The sequence below is a fragment of the Mustela putorius genome, unplaced genomic scaffold (genome assembly GCF_011764305.1).
Source record: "Mustela putorius furo isolate JIRA1106 unplaced genomic scaffold, ASM1176430v1.1 tig00000145_pilon_pilon_pilon, whole genome shotgun sequence".
Lineage (NCBI taxonomy): Eukaryota > Metazoa > Chordata > Mammalia > Carnivora > Mustelidae > Mustela > Mustela putorius.
Genome location: NW_025421294.1, coordinates 7,633,700 through 7,654,381, shown reverse-complemented (window position 1 = coordinate 7,654,381; position 20,682 = coordinate 7,633,700). Strand labels below are relative to the sequence as shown.

The following is a 20,682-nucleotide window of genomic DNA, read 5'->3' as shown; positions in this document are numbered from 1 at the left end:
TTAGGTTTAAAGAGTGCAACTTACAGAGCAGTAGAAAAATAAGCCAAATTAATAATTGTGGCTATGTAGGCTGAAGACAGAGAGAGGGTAGAAGGTTGGTCTTTCAGGATGTGCATCTGTTTTTTACTTTGGTTTTTGGAGCCAAGTAGATATTTTACATGATTTAAAATAGTAAAGTAAAACAGTTCCTAAGGATTAAAAATAAGCCAAAGCATTTGAATCTATTGTGTTGGTACCATAGCCATTGGAGAAGAATATTTCAAGTAATTTTAGTGTATACTATTTTACATGTGGATCCCTGGTGGGGTACAGAGCAAAAAGAAACACAAGGAGATTATAAATTACATTTAGCAGTGTTATTGTTATTAGTAACTATTTCTATAGTTATTTGGAACCCATAAGTATTTATGTGGAAGGTTATATATGTTAGAAGCAAGTTAATGTTATTATAATCTGAGAGTTTTCAGTTTAAGAGAAGGATGGAAATATAAAATCAACGAATTTATGTAAAATGCTATAATGTAAGTTTAATTTGGTGAATTTGTGTTATGTAATTTACAGGAAAAGAAAATAGCTATTATAATGCTTTCTAAAAGACCTAGAAGCAGTGTCAATCCAGTGGCAATAAATATCCCAGAACATAGATTGTAGTCTGTAAATATTGTTTCCTGCTGCTTAAGCCCAGAGTTCAGTTAAGAGATACTCAAGATATAACTGGAGAGATCTCTTTGTGCCAGAAGAAAGAGAAGGTGGGATTCTGTCAAAAGGATGCAGGAATCAATTTGAAGGACCTCCCATTTGGTTAATGATGGGATAGTCTGAGCATCAGAATAATACTAAATAGATTAAAACACATCAAACAAGCTATAATCCCTGAGAACATAATGATTCCCCTCCCAAGAAGAGTAAGTTACGATTTAAATTCCCTTACTTTAAGTATCTTCAATTGTATCAGTTGTCTTTAGAGTTATTTGCTTCTGGGAGCTGCTTATCCATGTTGGGTGTACATACATTTCACTTGAAATATATAAAATAGTTTATTAACACTGAAATCATTAGACACTTTAAAAAATTGTGTTTAGAAGAGAAAGCACTGGTTGCTGTTCAAAATGTCTGGAAGGATTTTGATCCTAGGTTACAGAGGAGCCTTCTTCAGTGGAAGTAGTCATAATTTCAACTGTGGCTTTTAAGTCAAAACTGCTATATCCTCCTTGGAAACTGGACTGTAAAGTGTCATGTGTGTAAATAATCATATCTCACATGTCACCTCCACAACAAAACCTCAGTATTACTCATGGGACCACAGTTGTACCCATTGGCCAAACATATAAACTAGGAGTCATTACAACTTCTTCACCTTTGGTTAAGTGTTCAGTTGGTTTTCTAAATCTTACCACTTCTGCTGCCTGAATTTTGTCTTGATTCTGTTTCACTGCCCCTGCCTCCAAGTCTAATAATAGCATTTTCCTATGTAATTTTTCAGAAAGAACCTCATCTTCCCTAGCTATGGTTCCTAACCTTTTCGAACACAGAGATTCCATTTTAGCCCTGATATATTTGTGGATCCTTGATTGCAATAATAACTGTATCTATATATATTAAGAAAATGCATACTGAAGCTGGTTTGTATTGAATGATACCTGTAAGTGATTTTATATTCTGAAAATCATAGTGATCTCAATATGTGATTGCTTCTCTTTTTCTGCACAAACTTATGTAATCTTAGGTGTTAATAGCTTTTTTAGTATTATTTTCTTATATGCATTATATTCTTTGCCAGTAATCTTTGCTCAATATGTTCAGACACATTGACCCATTGGGTATTTTATTACTTTAAATTACTTATTCAAGTCTTTTCCAGAGCCATGCTGCCTTCTTCCTCTTCCCCAGGCTTGTAGCTTCCTCTTGTTCTAGTGTCTTGAAATTTTACAGTGATGTGCCTTGATGTAGGTTTATTCTAGTTGATTGTACTGGGCACTACTGGGACCCTTTAATCTGGAAACGTTTTTAGACCCTTAAAAGATAATATACTATATTCTCCTACCAAGACAGATGGTCACTTGCCCAGATATGCAGATTTGGGAATATCTGGCAAACTGTTTCTTAAATAGACTTTTGATCAGTCTAATTTTTAGCTTTTTCATTTCCCTCTTTTCCAGAGGAGGTCCTAGTTTCTGTGGGTTTTGATGAAAGGTAGGGAGATGACAGAGATGCAATAAATCAAGTTGCTGCTCCAGCCTGTCCACTTCATCCTTAGGTGTTTGCTCTCTGTGACCTGATCAGTTTACTTTTTGAATTTCTTCTTTGTACCTTCTACTATTCATCTCTCATTCCTTGGTCCTTTTAGAATTGTTCCCTTTCTCTTTAAAATCCTTATACTGTAATTATAGTAGGGTATCAGAAGGGAATGAAGTATGTGTCTAGCCCTCAGCAGATGGCTTTTACTTTCCATAGAGACTTTGTGATGACATGAACTTCTGAGAGTCAGTTTACTAGCCTATCTTCATCTTCCCCATCTTTATTCCAAATCTGTTTTTTTTTTTTTAAAAAAGATTTTATTTATTCATTTGACAGAGAGAGATTACAAGTAGGCAGAGAGGCAGGCAGAGAGAGAGGAAGGGAAGCAGGCTCCCCAGCGAGCAGAGAGCCCGATGCGGGGCTCGATCCCAGGACCCTGGGATCATGACCTGAGCTGAAAGCAGTGGCTTTAACCCACTGAGCCACCCAGGTGCCCCCCAAATCTGTTTTTTTTTAATAAACTTAATTGAGGTCAGATTTAATTATTTTCTGAATTTCATTTCCTGTTGTTAAAACCAGTCAAACTGTGATAACTTTTACCCTCTTATCTTTTAGTGGATAGCATAATACTTGGCCCACTATAAAAGTTTTTGTATTTTTAACTTTTCTTTAGACATTCCCTTTAACTCTGCTCAAAATTAGAGAATGCTGTCATCCATAGGTACTGTTTGCCTACCCTCAGAATGTTTCAGAATGCATGGAGGTTGTATTTGATGGTGATCATGCTTGGAGCATGCTCTTGGCACATAATGAACAGAGACCAAAACGCTAAAAGCCCCTCAATGCATGGAGTAGTCCTGAACAATAAATCCTTGTCCCACTCAGAATGTCAATAATGACCCTTGAGAAACATTGCTACAACTTTTAAGGGCAACTTGGCTCTGCCTTGAGATTAATACTTGCTCTTAACCGTCTCATATGGTGTGCTTTCATTCCTTCCCTCTTAACAGTGGGGCTTGAAGCATGAAATACTCCTTGGTCCTCATTGCTGCTTCCTGACTACTGCCTTCCTGTCTTCCTAGAAAATGAAACAGAAGTAAACAAAAAACCTCGTTCTGCTTGAATTTTACCCTGTCATTGTTATAAAAAGAAGCACTCTCAGTCATCCTTAAGCATTTTCACCTGTGACAATCAGTGCTTATGATTGATATCCTATATAATTGTGTTATAAATGAAATGAGATTATTTCTCACTTAATATATAAGGAATATGTATGCAGCAAGCTGTTTTCATCTTATTGATAAACTTATATGTAGATTGACTTTTGGACAGTGAGTATAGTTTTTACTAACTTAACTTTTATCTATTAAAAGCCAGCCCCCCCTTTTTTTTAATAATTAACACACAGTATACTATTAGTTTCACGTGTACAATGTAATGATCCAGTAGTTCTGTGCATACTCAGTTCTCAACACAGTAGTTGTACTCGTAATCCCCTTCACCTGTATATCATGCATCCTCTTACCTACCTCCTCTCTGGTAATCACCAGTTCTTATTTTTAAGAGTCTGTGTTTTGGTTTGTCTTTTTTGTGTGTGTGTTTTGTTTTTTAAAGTCCACACATGAGTGAAATCATATAGTATTTGTTTTTCTGTAACTTATTTAGCATTATACCCTTTAGATCCATCTATGTTGTTGTTGCACATGGCAAGATTTCATTCTTTTTTATGGTTGAGTAATATTCTGTTTGTTTGTTTGTGTGTGTGTGTGTGTGTGACACATGTTCTTTATCTTTTCATCTATAGGTAGACACTTGGGTTGCTTCCTTTTCTTGGCTATTGTAAATAATGCTGCAGTAAATATAAGGGTGCACATATCTTTTTGAATTAATGTTTTCATTTTCTTTGGGTAAAGAGCCAGTAGTGGAATTACTGGATCATATGGTACTTCTAATTTTAAGTTTTTTTTTTTTTTTCAAAGATTTTATTTATTTATTTGACAGACAGAGATCTCGAGTAGGCAGAGAGGCAGGCAGAGGGAGAGGGGGAAGCAGGCTCCCTGCTGAGCAGAGAGCCTGATGCGGGGTTCAATCCCAGGACTCTTGAGACCATGACCTGAGCTGAAGGCAGAGGCCTAACTGACTGAGTCGCCCAGGCGCCTCCAATTTTTTTTTTGAGGAACCTCCATACAGGTTTCCACAGAGGTTGTGCCAGCTTGCTTTCGTGCCAACAGTGCATGAGGATTCCTTTTTCTCCACATCCTTGCCAACACTTGTTTCTTATGTTGTTGATTTTAACCATTCTGATGGGTATGAGATAATAGCTCGTTGTGACTTTAATTTGTATTTCCCTGTTGATGTGTGATGTTGATCATCTTTTTATTGTGTGTTGGATATATGTATGTCTTCTCTGGAAAAATAATCTATTCATGTGCTCTGTTCACTTTTACTAGGATTATTTGTTGTTTTGTTTTGATTTGTCTTTTTGTGTTGAATTGTATAAATTCTTTATGTGTTTTAGATATTATCCCTTATCAGATCCATTATTTGCAAATATGTTCTTCCATTATTAGTTGGATTGTCTTTTTGTTATTGTTGATGGGATCATGCAGTTCCAATAGTTGAATTTTACTTTTGTTTCCCTCGCCAAAGGAGACATCTCGAAAAATGTTTCTGCAGCTGATGTCTAAGAGATTACTGTCTGTGTTTTCTTCCAGGAATTTTATGGTTTCAGGAATCACATTTAGGTCTTCAATCTCTTTTGAGGGTTGGGCTTTTTTTGTTTGTTTGTTTGCAATGGTTTAAGGAGGGGCTTCAATTTCATTCTTTTGGATATAGCTATTGAGTTTTCCAAACACCATTTGTTGAAGAGACTTATCCCCATTGCGTATGTTTACCTCACTTATGAAAGCCAACACTTTTTGAAATGCTTTCTGCTGATTGTATTAGTGTACCAGTTTGTAAGGGATATTTGTTTAAAATGAAAATGTAATAATGAACATGATATCTGTTATTAGAATGTGATTAATTATAATTCTTTGTGAGATACATAGCTGTGTCTATTAAACATCTCATATCGAATTTTATGTCAAATCCATTTTTAATGGATTTTCTTGTAAATCCATTTTAATGGATTTTCTTGTAAAAGTGTATCCAGTACTAGAATATTGGATACCTCATATGTTTGTATGTATTCTAAGATTTACTGTGTGATATTTAATCATTGTTTTCTTTACCTGTATTGTAATGAAGCAGTGACTTGGATTATGAAGTGTTACCAATGAGTCTTTCTGGTTTTTAGGTTGTGGAAAATGCCCTTAAAGTGAACCCAGTATTAGGTCCACAAATGTTTCAACCGATTCTACCCTGTGTTTTCAGAGGTATTATAGAAGGAGAGGTAAGATTTTCCTTAAGCTTTTTAGAATAGTAATGGACTCTAGGGTTCTACTTTTAATTTTCCTTCTTCATTGGAAAATTATATCTTTTTTGTTGTTAGATATAAAAAACTTTTCTTACTATTGGATTATTTTGAAGTAAATTAAGTAGTTTTCAGGGTAGTTATACAGTTTGGCCTTTTCTTTCTCCAACAAACTATAGCTAATGCTGCTGCTGCTTTTTTTTTTTTTTTTTTTTTTGATTACTCTCTCACTTATATGCATGTGTATTCATCCACAAAGATTTGAAGCAGAGTAATGGGAAAGAACAGTGCTAATTGTAGTATATATGTATATATACTACAACTATATACGGTAGTAATTATACTACCGATTATTTTCTAAGTTAGTGTCTTAAGTGGATTCAAATAACCATGTATTGTATGAGTATTTACATTACTATAAGTAAATAAGTAATTGGTAAGTATTCTTTCTGTGTTTTTCTTTAAAATCCACATTTTATATATATATATATATACACACACACATATGTATGTAGCACATATATATTACCTTGTATGGCATATATTTAGAAAGTTATTTATAACTTAGATAATACTGGCAGTATATCCTAAAGTGATTTTGAAGGAGAATATTATTTTATATCCCTGTTGACGTTACCATGTCTGTGATTGTTCATAGTCATATTTATACTCATACCTTGGTATAATTTTATGTGTGCTCTATTTTAATTGTACAGAGGTACCCTGTTGTGATGTCAACATATCTTGGAGTCATGGGTCGAGTCCTGCTACAAAACACTAGTTTTTTTTCTTCACTTCTTAATGAGATGGCACATAAATTTAACCAGGAGGTAAGAATCAGTTTACTTAAATTGAAGACAGTCTTTTCAATGAGAATTGGAAATAATTGGGGAAATAATAATTCTATAAAACTTTTATTTAAAATTTTGTATTTTAAGACTTTAATAACTTACATTGTACCTGTAATTTTGAAGAAGAAAGAAAAAAGAATCTCTGAATGGCAATTGAAATTTACATTAGTTCTCTTTCATAATACTTTTGTTCTGCTTAACTGTAGAATGGAATTTTGATTCATTTATGGTTGCAATTTTTTTTTACTCACACTTAAAAGGAAAGAAATACTTTACATAAAATCATTTACTGTCTTTGTTCCATTCCATTACTGAACTTGTTCGTAGTATCATTTGATGTGTTTCCATCATAATTATTATGGGAAGTGACTTTTTCAGTAAAGGTTTATTTTTAAAAAACTGTAACTGAAACCAGCCACCAGGGTAAGTACAAGACAGGTTCTTGAGTGAGTTGGTTATTTGAGACTATATACATTATCTTAAATTTGGTTTTTAGGTATTAAGTCCTTAATCTTTAAAAATTTGTAAGATATAGAAAATTGGAAGTACTTGAATGATGTCTTTAGAATGGAGGCAATTTATAAAATCTTTTGGTTTGAGAAACAGAACTACTTCAAGGAAATCTAGAACAAGGAAGTGCAAATTTTAGAATGTACAAAGTTTTTCTAGAATTAGATTTAGATATAATCTAATTAGAAATTCTAGCCTTTGTTTAGATGAATAGGTAGGTAAGATTTTTCATTATCTTTATTAAATTTAACTGTGATGAGTTCAAAATTTGCTGAGTGATTTTAATAATAACTATATTTAACAACAATATAAATGCCATGTATTATATTAATTTCTCACAACGACCCATTGAGATAATAGTATTTTTATTTCCATCTCACATTTGAGAAATCTGAGGCTTATAGAGTTTTACTGGCTTGCTCAGTTTCACATAGCTAGTAAATGATGGAATTGCTTTATATACTCCAGCAATCAAAATTTGGAGCCTGATATCTTAGTGACCACAGTGTACTGCCTCCTATCTGTCTTGGAACAGGCACTTTACACTATGTACTGGAGACACTTGTTTTGACAAGCTCAGAGTAACCTTCAGGGAGAAAGTATTTGAATGGGCAATTTCACAATAACAGTATGAGTGCTATGTCAGAGATAATGTTCAGCAGTGTGCTGTGGGAAGAGAAAGGGTATCTACTATGTTACTTTTTTTTAGTGTTTGTGTGTGTGTGTGTGTGTGTGTGATAAAATATATATATAACATATAATTTACCTTCAATGATTTTTAAATATATGGTTCAGCGCTTTTAAATGTATTCATAATATACAATAATCAGCACCATGCATAGGCAGCCTCCACTGGGGTTAATTTCATATTAAAGAGAAATAATGAACTGTGGCTACTGCTGGTAGTGTTGAAACCCATTGGCAGTGTGAAAGATTGAGGAAAAGAGCTGTTATCATTGGTTCAGACTTACTTTTGATCTACTTTAGAGCACAGGCTTTTCATGGAACACTTCCTTTCTGTCTTCATTATTCATTATAAAGAGGACATTCTTTTATTCCTCAAAGAACTTGACATGTCAAGCCATCATGATTGAATGTAGAGATGAAGTGAATAAAATACTATTCTAGTTCAAATGGCTACTAATGACTGTGAGCACAGTTATGAAGAACGTCAAAAATATATGCAAGAATTAAATAGGGAAATGAGTTCCAGTAAATCTAGAGAGTTTTGAAGGAAGCAGCGATCTTAGAGAAAGATTTCTCTTCTCAAACCTTGAAAACAGTATGAGATAGTAGAGTAAGCCAAGTTAAATTAAGAGTGATTTTATATCTTTGGGAGAAGAGCTGTACTCGTTGCACAAGTCAGGGTTAGAACAGTTTGTCCTTTAAGCATTTGTTATTCAGTCTTTAAACGTTCCTTGTTTATATTGAATGAATAATGAAAACTTTTTAGACTAATCACCTAACTTAGAGCTTAGATCCTTGGGGTATTGAAGAATGGTAGTTTGTTGTGGGGAGATTTACTAGAAAATCAAAGTATTTGTAGTCCCTTTTTACCCCTTTTCTCCTATATGAATAGCTTCTCTTCTGGTATAAACAAGTGTTGCAGAACATGGGATGGGGGAAGGGGCTTTTCCAATGAGGGTCTCAGCATTCAGGATGTAGATTTTCATTTAAGTCATCTGATTTTATGTGGGAGTGGGAAATGGGATCTACAAGATTCTAATTATTCCTTGTATAGATTCTCAGTTTTTCTGTTTTGAGTTCTGTGCTTCCCATCTGCCTTCTTTGTGGCCTGGGGGTTGCAGGGTTCTGAGAACCAGATCTGTTTATCTTAGATTGTTATTCCCTTGGTTGGCAGCTTGGTTTCAGGCTTTTCTGTTCTGCCCAGTCACTTAACATTTTTGTCTACCCACCATCCTCCAAACACTGTTGCTGTCTTTACCCAGTGTAGTTGCTCCTCTTTATAGACCCTGTGGGATTATTCCTTTGTATTTTATATTTCTTTACTTTCATTGTAGTGGGGTTTCATGGGGGTCCAGCAAATGCACATTTTCAGTAATAAGATTGTTTTTATAATGTCTATATGCTTCCAGGGTAAATAACTTAATTATAAAGATGTAATAAAAATGTTTGTAGCAGGGCGCCTGGGTGGCTCAGTGGGTTGGGCCGCTGCCTTCGGCTCAGGTCATGATCTCGGGGTCCAGGGATCGAGCCCCGCATCGGGATCTCTGCTCAGCAGGGAGCCTGCTTCCCTTCCTCTCTCTCTGCCTGCCTCTCTGCCTACTTGTGATCTCGGTCTGTCGGATAAATAAATAAAATCTTTGAAAAAAAAATGTTTGTAGCTGAATAATTTGAGTAATAATTTGAGTAATTTGAGTTTATCTTTGTACAAAAGATTTGTTCCATTTGTCCCATTTAGAATTTCAGACGTTACTGAACATGTACTTCAGAACAACCATATTGAGTTTTCTAATACATACATAGAATTTTATCACTTCCCTGTTGCAAACCTCCTTGGTTTTGAGATTTCTTTAGATTGGGGAGTAAGTCTGACCTCTCTAATGTAGGTTTGCCTACAAGGCTTACTGTAATCTGGTTTGTGACTTCTTTAGCCTCTTCTGGCATCCTTTTGGAGCTCATTGATAGCCATTCAGCACACAGAACATTTTCCAGTTTTTTCTTGCTCCAGAGCTCTTGCATACAGGCTCTTCACTCCTTATCCCTCAGACACTCCCTTCCAGTCTCTCACCTTCCTTAACTTGATCCCTTATCTTAATTTATTCTGCTTTAAAGGTTAACTCCTCTGGGTAACTTTGCCTTAGTCTCCTAAGTTTTAGTTAGGCCTCTCTGGATGTTCTTGTAGTACTGGGAACTATGTATTTATTATCAGGGCCGGGTTTGGGTGAGACAAGTGAGGTGGTGAGAATGAGCACCTCCTTACATTTTGTACCCTACACACCTTTTTTTTTTTTTTAATCCTTGTTCTGGGTCTGTTCATTGTGTTCCCCAGGGTCAGCAGACTATGTATGGCCTATGGACCAGATCCTGTCTGCTGCTTATTTTTATCAAATCTGTGAATAAAAATGTTTTTTCTTATTTCTTATTGGTTGAAAAAATAATAGGACTTCCTGACACATGAAAGTTACCCCAAATTTTGTACTGGAACATATCTATGTCCATTTTTTTACCTGTTTATGACTGATGTTGGGAGTTGAATAGTTGCATCTGAGAACATATGGCCCACAAGAACCTTAAATAATATGTACTTAACTGTCCCTTTAGAGAAAAGGTTTGCTGATCCCTATGTTCTAATTGCTTGTTTAATTAAAGTCCCCACAAATTCATTGTTTTGTGCTGTTAAGTATTTTTATAATGAAGGAGATAAATAAATTGTAAATAAAAGTGGACAATAGAGATATCTTTCTATGCTGATTGAATTTTTATTTCAACCAGGTACATTATTATAGCTTTGGTTGACTATATTAAACTTTAATGATGACTTGATATTTGCTTTTATAATGGATAGTGGTTTGTTTTTTAAAATCTTGCTTACTGGATAATAATTGCAGTAAGTCTGGAGAACGTCTCTACCATTTGTTTCCAAATGAAATATGAATTGAAGACACGTGGTATATATCAGAAGTTACCAAGTGGTTGTGTTTCATGGTTCCCTTAGTGTGTTTGTAATATATTCACAGTACTCATAGGCCAAAAGAAATAAAAATATCTAACAGTTCCTTCTATTAACTGGTTGGGTCCAAATAGCTTAATGCATATTTTTTGTCCTAATAACTTAGTAGTTATTGAAAAATAATACACAAAAGTCTAAGGAAAGAGTAATATCTTTGTTTCATTCTTAAATATCTACGAGTACTCACTAATGAAATATATGTGCCTAGTGAGCACCACTCAGATTCGCAAACTTCAGAATCAGATTGGAGTCCTCCACCTTCACTTTTGTTTTACCTGGATTTCTAGGTAATACTTTGTAAAGATAGGAAGTCACCATAAGGAGCAGTTTTTGTAGTATCTGACTGATATTTCTGTGTTTCTCTGAATAATTGTAAATAATTGTAAATATTCTGTGAGTCCATTGTGGCATCTTAGGATGCAGGACATAGTTTGCAGAGCTCAAGTATAAATAACTATCTTGAATTAACAAGATAGTTCCTCTCTCTGCCTGCCTCTCCGCCTACATGTAATCTCTGTCTCTCAAATAAATAAAGAAAATATTTAAAAAAAAAATGTTGAAGTATTTCTTGGAAAATACATAGAGGCATAAAAGTAGAAAAGTATGAGAACTTAAGATTGACTTTAAGTTACCAACATTCATGAGGTAGAGATTTTGATATTAAATGCGTTTTTTAAAAATGTGGACATTTATGTAAGTGGACAAGTGTTTATGAGGCAAACCCTGAGATTCACATTTAGTCTGTATGAACACTACAGTTGGTTGTGTTTTACTTTCTAGATTCTAAGTGTATCAGTGTGTCAGTCAGGGTCCTCCAGAAAAAAATAGAATCTAGTGTGTGTGTGTGTTTGCATGTACATACATCACACACACACACACACACACACACACACAAAGACAAGAGAAAATGAGAGGAGAGAATGGGCGGGGGGAAGCAGGGAGGTAGTGATTTTAAGGAATTGGCTTATTTTAAGGATTATGAGGACTGGCAAGTTTTAAGTTTTTAGCGACACTGAAAACTCGAACAGGATTTCTGTGTTACAGTCTAGAGGCAAGATTTCTTCTTTTTTGGGAAACCTTAATTTTTGGTCTTAAGACAAAATTCATCTGATTGAATGAAGCCTAACCTCACATTATCTAGGGTAATCTCTTTTCTTTAAAGTCACCTCTTTTTACCTGTTAATCATATCTACAAAATGTTTTCACAGCAACATCTAGACTAGTATTTAACCCTACAACTGGACACCTTAGCCTAAATAAGGTTGATAGGTACAGTTAGCCAGCAAACTTTCTATTTCTGCATTATGTTGATTTTTTTTTTTTAAGATTTTTATTTATTTGAGAGAAGGAGTGTGAGCGAGAGTGTGTAATCAGCAGGAGGACCAGAGCAAGAGAGAGAAGTGGACTTCCCACTGAGCACTGAGCCCAATGCAGGCCTTGATCTCAGGACCCTGAGATCATGACCCAAGTGGAAGCAGACCTTTAACTGACTGAGCCACCCAAGTGCCCCTTATGTTCGTTTATTTTTAATATTGCATGTAATGTCTTAGAAACTGGTTTATTTTTCTTTGAAATTCTGCAGGTTGAGATTGCAACCTGCCCTTTCCTCTGAAAATAGCAATGAATCAGTCCAACAAACTACACCTTAAACATTTAACTATCTCATCATCTAACTGAATAACTATAACCTAAGTACAAGTTGACAATTTTAAAAAATGCATTTACTTTTTTAGTACCGGAAGAATGTATTGGATTGGTGATTTAGTAAATGAAATTACTAAAACCGCCCATTGGCTATCTATTGGTTTTGAACAGCCTGTTTAGCTCTCGGAATAAATTGGATCCCATGATTAATTAGAGTCATTTTCTTGTTTTGCTCAAATTATTCCTTTCCAACTCAAGGCTGGTCCCAGTTTCTTGTATTCCAATTCTGTGGTTTGTTGGAATTGAACTTCAATCATGCCTTATGAGGTTTTAGCCTTTAACAGTACTTATCCACAAGTAATTAGCATTTCAAATATCGTGAGATGCCTCTTGCTCTTTTGTCAGATGGACCAGCTTTTGGGAAATATGATTGAAATGTGGGTTGATCGCATGGACAACATTACGCAGCCTGAAAGAAGAAAACTTTCAGCTTTGGCTTTGCTCTCTCTTCTGCCGTCTGATAATAGGTGAGGAAATATTTTTTAGAATTTTTTTAAAACATCAAAATATCACCTTTTTTTTTTGCCATTGTTATTGCTGCATGTTGCTGGGCAGTATTGTTTTGTGTATATGTATACTCATTTTGTTAGTAGATAATGCTGGGAAAGATATTGGTCTAGATCTAATAAGATGTGAATGGGAGTGGTGGGCACTACAGTACAACTTGGTCAAATTCATTTAATAATTTAATTTTTGTCTGAATTTTCATTTTTTTATAATCAGATTTTATTAGACTTCTTTTGGGTCATTTTTAAATATAAGATGAATAATATATCAATAGCAGTTCATAAAAAGGATCTTCCTCATAATTCAAAAGAATGTTACATAATCTTTCTTTTTGGATTATCTTTTTTTTTTTTTTTAAAGATTTTATTTATTTATTTGACAGAGATCACAAGTAGGCAGAGAGGCAGGCAGAAAGAGAGAGGGGGGAAGCAGGCTCCCTGCTGAGCAGAGAGCCCGATGCGGGGCTCGATCCCAGAACCCTGGGATCACGACTTGAGCCGAAGGCAGAGGCTTTAACCCACTGAGCCTCCTAGGCGCCCCAATTTTGGATTATCTTTAAAGAAGCTTGCAAGTACTTTTTTTCTCATTACATTGATGAAGTCGTTTAATTATAGTTTACAAACTTTGTTAAAATTCTCATTTCTGTAAAGCAAATACAAAATGCTTTGTTTTGGGCATTAGACACAAATATCTATTTTCTTTATTTTTACCCGTCTTTGTGGAATTTTGCAGTATCTGCTTGAATTTTTTTCTTTTTTTGGTACTTTTTTTTTTTAAAGACTTTTTATTTATCCATTGGACAGACAGTAGTAGTAGACACAAATAGGCAGAGAGGCAGGCAGAGAGAGGAAGGGAAGCACGCTCCCCGCTGAGCAGAGAGCCCAGGACCTTGGGATCATGACCTGAGCCGAAGGCAGAGGCTTTAACCCACTGAGCCACCCTGGCGCCCCTTTTTTTGGTACTTTTAATTTTAAAGGCATAAAAGCGGGTCGTAAGACTTGATTTTGTATGAGAAAAATAAAGTACATCATTCTGACTTTGGGAACTTTTCGAACACATCTTTCCTAGTGATTAATTAGTGAAATAAATCCAGTTAGCTTTAGAAATCCTTGTTAAAAATGTAGATATTATTTATTTCTTACATGATCGTTTGAGTTAAGCACATAATACTTGTTTTGTCCTAACACCATAGTCATAGATTCTGATTACTGAGCATGTACTGTGTGTCTTTATATTTTGCTACATTTATATCTCCTTCAGTTTTTAATATAGTTCTGAGATATAGGCATGATTCTTCTTAAAGAGCAAAGAAATAACTTAAAAATGTAAACTAACTTGTCTAGGGTGTGGCATGTATGTTCTATTTATGTATATTTTGACCTGGGGAAATTTGATTCCAGGGTTTGCTCTTTTTAACTACCAAAATGGTGCTCTTTTTCAGGTAGACACTCACAAGACCAGTACATTTCCTCACTGTGAAATTGAGTGGCATTTAATTTTTGAAAACCAAATTTTAGCTCCTAGTATTTTATTGCTGTTTCCTTTTCTTAATGGATAATTAGTGATTGAAGTTATTCAGACCTTTAAAATTGAAGTGTTAAAGAACTTCGCCTTTGGCAGTAGCCAGCACTCTGTAAACATTTGTGGAATAAATTAATGAATGGAAAAAACATTAAGGTTAGAAAAACATGTTAGGGTTTTTTCTGACATAGAGTACTGAAATTACTGAAGGTAAATTAGAAGTGACACACATTAAATGAAGGGTATTGGGGCGCCTGGGTGGCTCAGTGTGTTAAGCCGCTGCCTTCGGCTCAGGTCATGATCTCAGGGTCCTGGGATCGAGTCCCGCATCGGGCTCTCTGCTCAGCAGGGAGCCTGCTTCCCTTCCTCTCTCTCTGCCTGCCTCTGCCTACTTGTGATCTCTCTCTGTCAAATAAATAAAAATAAAATCTTAAAAAAAAATAAATGAAGGGTATCTAATTGTATCTAAAGCATATTTGTTTAACATTTTTTATGAGACAACTGTTTGCTTTAATATTTTATTTTATGTAAGTGTGTGGTCAAAAAAACACTAAAGTGGCCAAAATAGTCAGCTTCTCTCAGGAAAATACAAGATTTCTTTTTTTTTTTTTTTAATTAATTAATTATTTATTTATTTATTTGACACAGAGAGAGATCACAAGTAGGCAGAGAGAGAGAGAGAGAGGAGGAAGCAGGCTTCCTACTGAGCAGAGAGCCCAATGCGGGACTCGATCCCAGGACCCTGAGATCATGACCTGAGCCGAAGGCAGAGGCTCAACCCACTGAGCCACCCAGGTGCCCCGGAAAATACAAGATTTCTTAAAGTCAGGAATAGACCATTGTGGGGGGCAGGGGCAGATGTCTCATGTCATCCTGTCTAAATTGAGGGGCAGAACTTTAATAAGACTTGGAATTCTCTTAAACACGAAGATTTCAGATTGAAAAGTTGGGAGAAGATAGTTGTGATAGGAAGATCAGATCTTGTTTTTAAAAATAAGGTAAGTATTAGAAAAATCTTATGGGCACCAATGAATTCGTGTCATCCTAAGGGTACCAAGAAAGTTTAAATAATGTAGTAATAGAATTCTAAAGAATAATTACTGAACTTTATAGTCGTCTTAGTGACTAAAGAAACTTCGATACAGAAAATGTAATGATCTGCAAACAAAAAACTAAATTGCTGTGTAAGTTTGCCACATAGTCATTGGCCCCTGATAGAACTTAAAAAGATTTAGATTTATATTCACATTTCTAGTGGAAGGTAATGTGGGATTTTAGGACAGCTTTATTGTTTTATCACTTTTCCTCCACTTTACTACAGAGTTGTTGGAGTTTGGGGGAATTTTCCCCTTTCTGCGTCCCCAGTAATAATACCTGGTTAATCTCTCATGTAATAGCAATTTTCTGTTTCTGCATTTCTTTTAGACATTGGAGTTTAACATTTTCTTTGCCTGAAATAAGTAGATCGAGTAAATAATGTTCACGGTGATTTTTTTAATCATCTAAATTGGGAAATTTAGAATTTTAGAAATGGGGTTAGCTGTTTTTATTTCATCCCTTCCTTTCTCATGTTTTCATCCATTTACTGTAGTACAGAGTTCTATAAGTAGAAGTCCCCGTGTGTACATGCCCTCATTTTTCCTTCAGTACAGTTTCAGTTGTTTTCTTCTCTTACTATAACAGATTTTCAAATGCAGAAATACACTGTTCAAAAGCATGATTTCTCACATATAGTACTAGTGATATTTAGGGCCAGATGGCTATTTGGGTTTTGGGTGTTTTTCCTAAGATTTTGGTGGGGGAGTGCTTACACACAAGCCAGGGGGAGGGGTAAAGGGAGAAAGGGAGAGAATCCTCAAGCAGACTCCCTGCTGAGCAGAAAGTCCAACATGGGGCCTGATCCCAGGACCCAGAGATCATGACCAGAGCCAAAACCAAGAGTTGGGTGCTCAACCAACTGAGCCATCCAGGCACCCCTTTTTTTGATTTTCCTTTTTTAAAGAAGGAGTGGGAGAAGCAGAGAGAGAGAATCTTAAGCAAGCTCCACGCCCCATGTGGAGCTGGACAAGGAGCTCGATGTCAGGACCTTGAGATCATGATCTTCGCTGGTATCAGAGGAGTCAGACACTTAATCTGACTGAGGCACCCAGGTGCCCCCAGATGATTATTTGTTATGGGGAACTACCTTGCACCTTGTAACGTATCTGGCAGCACCTCTGCCCTTTAGATGCCAGTAGAACTTCTGACCTCCATTTGAGAATCACTGCGCTAAAGAATGGCCATTTGAAAAACTATTAAATTCTCCTTTACCCTAATCCACTAGTTGTTTTCAGAAATTTGGTAAAAACTCCAGACTTCAAAGCCACTCTGAAATCCCAGTGCCACTGGTGACTTGCTGATGATGATGACTGTGTTACTTGTATTAGCTGAGGCTAAGTTTTCTTGTTTTTAAAATGTATGTGTGTTCCTAATGAGACAGTTGTAAAGATTACGTGAGTTTACGTGTGCAAGGTCAGGCTGCCAGGATAGATGGGGTTAGCTGTTTTTATTTCATCCCTTTCTTCCTTTCTCATGTTTTCATCCATTTACTGTAGTACAGAGTTCTAAAAGTAGAAGTCCCCGTGTGTACATGTCTTCATTTTTCCTTCAGTACAGTTTCAGGTATATTGAGTATCTGTACACCTATTCATTATTTATTTTTAAAATTGTGTGTTAACCACACATGTTCTAAGAAATGGCACTTTGTATTCAGAATTATTTCCTACTTAAGAAATTGCCTTTATAATAAACTCCTGAAGTGTCAGATTTAATAAACCTGCTTGGATTGGACACTTGGTGCCTCTCCATTCTCGTTTATCTCAAAATTAGCATATATAATACCTACATTTGGAAATTTATTTTTATTTAAGAAATTTCTAAGATACTTTCTAAGATAAATCCTTTTAAACTTTTAAAACGTTAGCCTAGTCAAATCAAGATAACAGTTTCCAAAGAGTAATATTTTGGTATAGTTTAAACATGATTAAATGAAAGACAAGTTTATAATTTTTAAAATGTAGACATGTTGTTTTACCTGAGATATGCTTTTGTTTAAGCTGACCACTTTTAAATGAGTATTTAACATGATAGACTTTTGGGGCACCTGTTTGGCTCAGTCAAAAGAAAAGAGCATGTGACTTGATCTCAGGGTTGTGAGTTTCAGCCCCATGTTGGGTATAGAGATTACTTAAATTAAAAAAAAAAAATAAACAAACAACATGATAGACTTTAATTTTCATCCCTTACAGTAGAGAGCATTTTTTACTTCTACGTCACGTATTCTTTATTATAGTATTTTCTTTTATCTGTAAATCTTTGACTGCAGATTTTAGTAGCTTTCCTGTAGTAAAAATTGGTTCTCAGTTTTTTTAGTCTTTCACAAGAAAAATGCTTTAGAAACATCATGTCTGCGAACAGCTTTATTGAGATGTAATTCATAGACCATACATTTTACCCACATAAAGTGTGCAATCGAGTAGTATTTAGAAAACTCAAAGAGTATTGCAGCCATCACCACAGTTGATTTTAGAACATTTTCATCACTTCCAGAAGGAGGCATGTACTATTATGTAGTCTTCATTTTCTCACCATACCCCTGTCCCCAGCTCAAGGCATTAGAGCAAGGCCTTGAGAGTAGTAAGGATGGAGAGTAGAAGATGCATCCTAGAAAGACAGGGCCTTCAAGGTAGAGTCAGTTTTATTCTCTGTGAATTGTGCAGTGATTAGTTTCCATCTAACAATACTGTTAAAGATAATCTACTCGTCTTGTGGGGAAGTTATTTTAATCCATTTTGCTGCTGCCCAACTTGTCATATATTGGAAATGCTAGGATTCAGGTCTTTAAATTTTCATCTGATGTTTGCTTTCCTCCTTGTTGCCAGCATTTGGTCTTTGCTTATTCATTCATTCATTTGTTGAGTAGACATTACTAACTATGAATGTGTCATTAGTAGGTCCTGAGTGCTTTAAAATGCAGGTTTGATTGTTAGTCAGATACGATGAGGCGATCAGATCAGGGGATAATTGCCATTGAAAGATACTTTGTCATTCACAGTTCCCAAGAGGAGGATGCATGCCACATCACACAGCACCACAAGGAAACACCATGGTTGGTCTGCAGATGGAGTGAGGGCACAGTCTGGGCAAGAGCTTTTAATATGGTTTCCATGGGAAGGAATGGGAAAGCAAGGGTCAGGTGGTTTAGGATTGGCTAGTTTAAATAGTTTTGGTAGGCTGTAGGGAGTAGGCACTGTTGCACGTTGTCTGTTACAGGCAGGGGGATAGTGGACCCAAATGTTAGAGCCTCATGAAAGAGGTAGCTACATATATGGGCTCTGGATCAGTTGGTTTGCTCGTGTTATTTGTGCAGGAAGGCAGTCTTTTACTGTCCCTCTGAATTGGGTAACATTGGGAGCGTCAGCCTCTCCAGGGTCATAAAGGCCCCATTGGTCAGACTATCAGCATATGGAAAGATAAGGAGGCATGATTAATATACCAAATATTAACCAACTTTTGTTCTTAGCAGCATGCTTAACACCTTAGTAGGTCCACAGCAAGTTTAACAGATGAATGAAAAATAAATTTAATATACTTATACTGTAATAGTATGCTCTTTTTTCTCCCAACTAAATAACATTTGTCTGAACTTCTAAAGAAGGTTTGTGCCTAAAAAACTAAGCTTACTTGATCTCTCAGTTTGTTAGCCCTGGGAAAAAGTATAGCATACTTTTTGGTCACTGTATAAAGTACTACTTGAAGTAGTACCCAGATAATTTTTCAGTTTTGTCATATTAATATTCGATAAAACATTTTAACATTTTGCAATCTCAAAAAGGAGAGTTTTTGTACCTAACTCTGATTTGTAGTATTGTTGCAAATTAGGAGTTTTTTGAATGGACTTACTTTAGGCATACTTTAAATCCGTTCAGTTAGTTATATATACAAATTTTGCATACCTGCCTGTTAATACCCTTACTCAAAAAAGAAGTATGGAATGAATTTTGATGTATTTACTTTGAAAAGGATGTATTTTTTAAATTTACAGTTGTCATTTGAACATTAAATCTACTTTTATAAATTGAAAAAGGTAGTGTGAGATTGTGGGATTTGGAATTACATGTTTGTTCTTTTTTTAAAATTTCAAATATATAATTCGGTTTCTTTGCAGTTAAATGAAAATTCACTCATTCTTATTATAATCTTTTTGTTCTAACACTTGGGAAGTCAGTCTGAAAATGAATTTGCTATAATGAATAAGACAATTTATATTGTTCTGAATTGCTACAATTAAAAAATATGCGCAGGGTATACAAATAAAGTATAAATAAATTCCTCAGACATTCAACAAACACTAAGTAAATCCTTTTGCATCATTTGTTATTTTCATTGTAATGAGTTAATTTTGAAATAAAAAACTATAAGTGGACACATTTGTTTATACTAATTATCTGCCTCAATTAAAAGAAAACAGGGTCTCAAAGACTGGTTCTAAATTGATTAATCAAAGTCTCAATTACTAATGTATTACCAATTCTTTTAGTAGATTAGAGCAGTGAGTAATTTTATGTAGTTATGTATTCATTCATTTTGAGAGATGGGTAATTTTATTTTATTTTATTTTAAGATTTTATTTATTTATTTGACAGACAGAGATTGCAAGTAGGCAGAGAAACAGGCAGAGAGAGGGAGGAGAAGGCTCTCCCCGCCGAGCAGAGAGCCCAGTGCGGGGCTCTATTTCAGGACCCTGGGATCATGACCTGAGCCGAAGGCAGAGGCTTTAATTCACTGAGCCACCCAGGCACCCCATGAGATGGGTAATTTTATGAAACTGAAGCGCTACCTACTGCGCTAACGAGGCACCTGAGATGGGTAATTTTAAACAAAAGATTCTCATAGGTTGTATAAGTCTGATTTTATGAATGGGTTTCCATTAGTAGGTTGAGCTGTTACTGGAAGTCAAATTACCAATTAAAGTTACATTGTCTCTGTTGCTTCTGAAAAGCTGTGCTTTGTCTGTGTGTCAGATTGTTGTGTTTGTCTTCTAGAGCAGTCTGAGAAGACTGCCTAATGGAAACCATGCTTTTCCTCTACTCCTTGTAGATAGCCAAGGTTGATAGCCTTGGTTGATAGCCAAGATGATCCAGCCTTGGCTGAGCTATGTCGGTGTGCTCTACAGTATACTAAGTTCAGAGTCAGAGTGGCAG

General features: G+C 35.4%; 1 protein-coding gene across 4 annotated transcripts in view; it reads left to right on the top strand.

Annotated features, from left to right (window-relative positions):
• Positions 1 to 20,682, top strand: part of IPO11 (importin 11) — a 209,898-nt gene that overhangs the window by 120,169 nt on the left and 69,047 nt on the right. For all 4 annotated transcript variants that reach the window (XM_045075289.1, XM_045075288.1, XM_045075290.1 and 1 more), the window contains 3 exons: positions 5,537 to 5,632; positions 6,370 to 6,483; positions 12,758 to 12,879. In XM_045075289.1, coding sequence (XP_044931224.1) covers positions 5,537 to 5,632; positions 6,370 to 6,483; positions 12,758 to 12,879 — 332 coding nt within the window. The remainder of the gene's footprint in view (positions 1 to 5,536; positions 5,633 to 6,369; positions 6,484 to 12,757; positions 12,880 to 20,682) is intronic.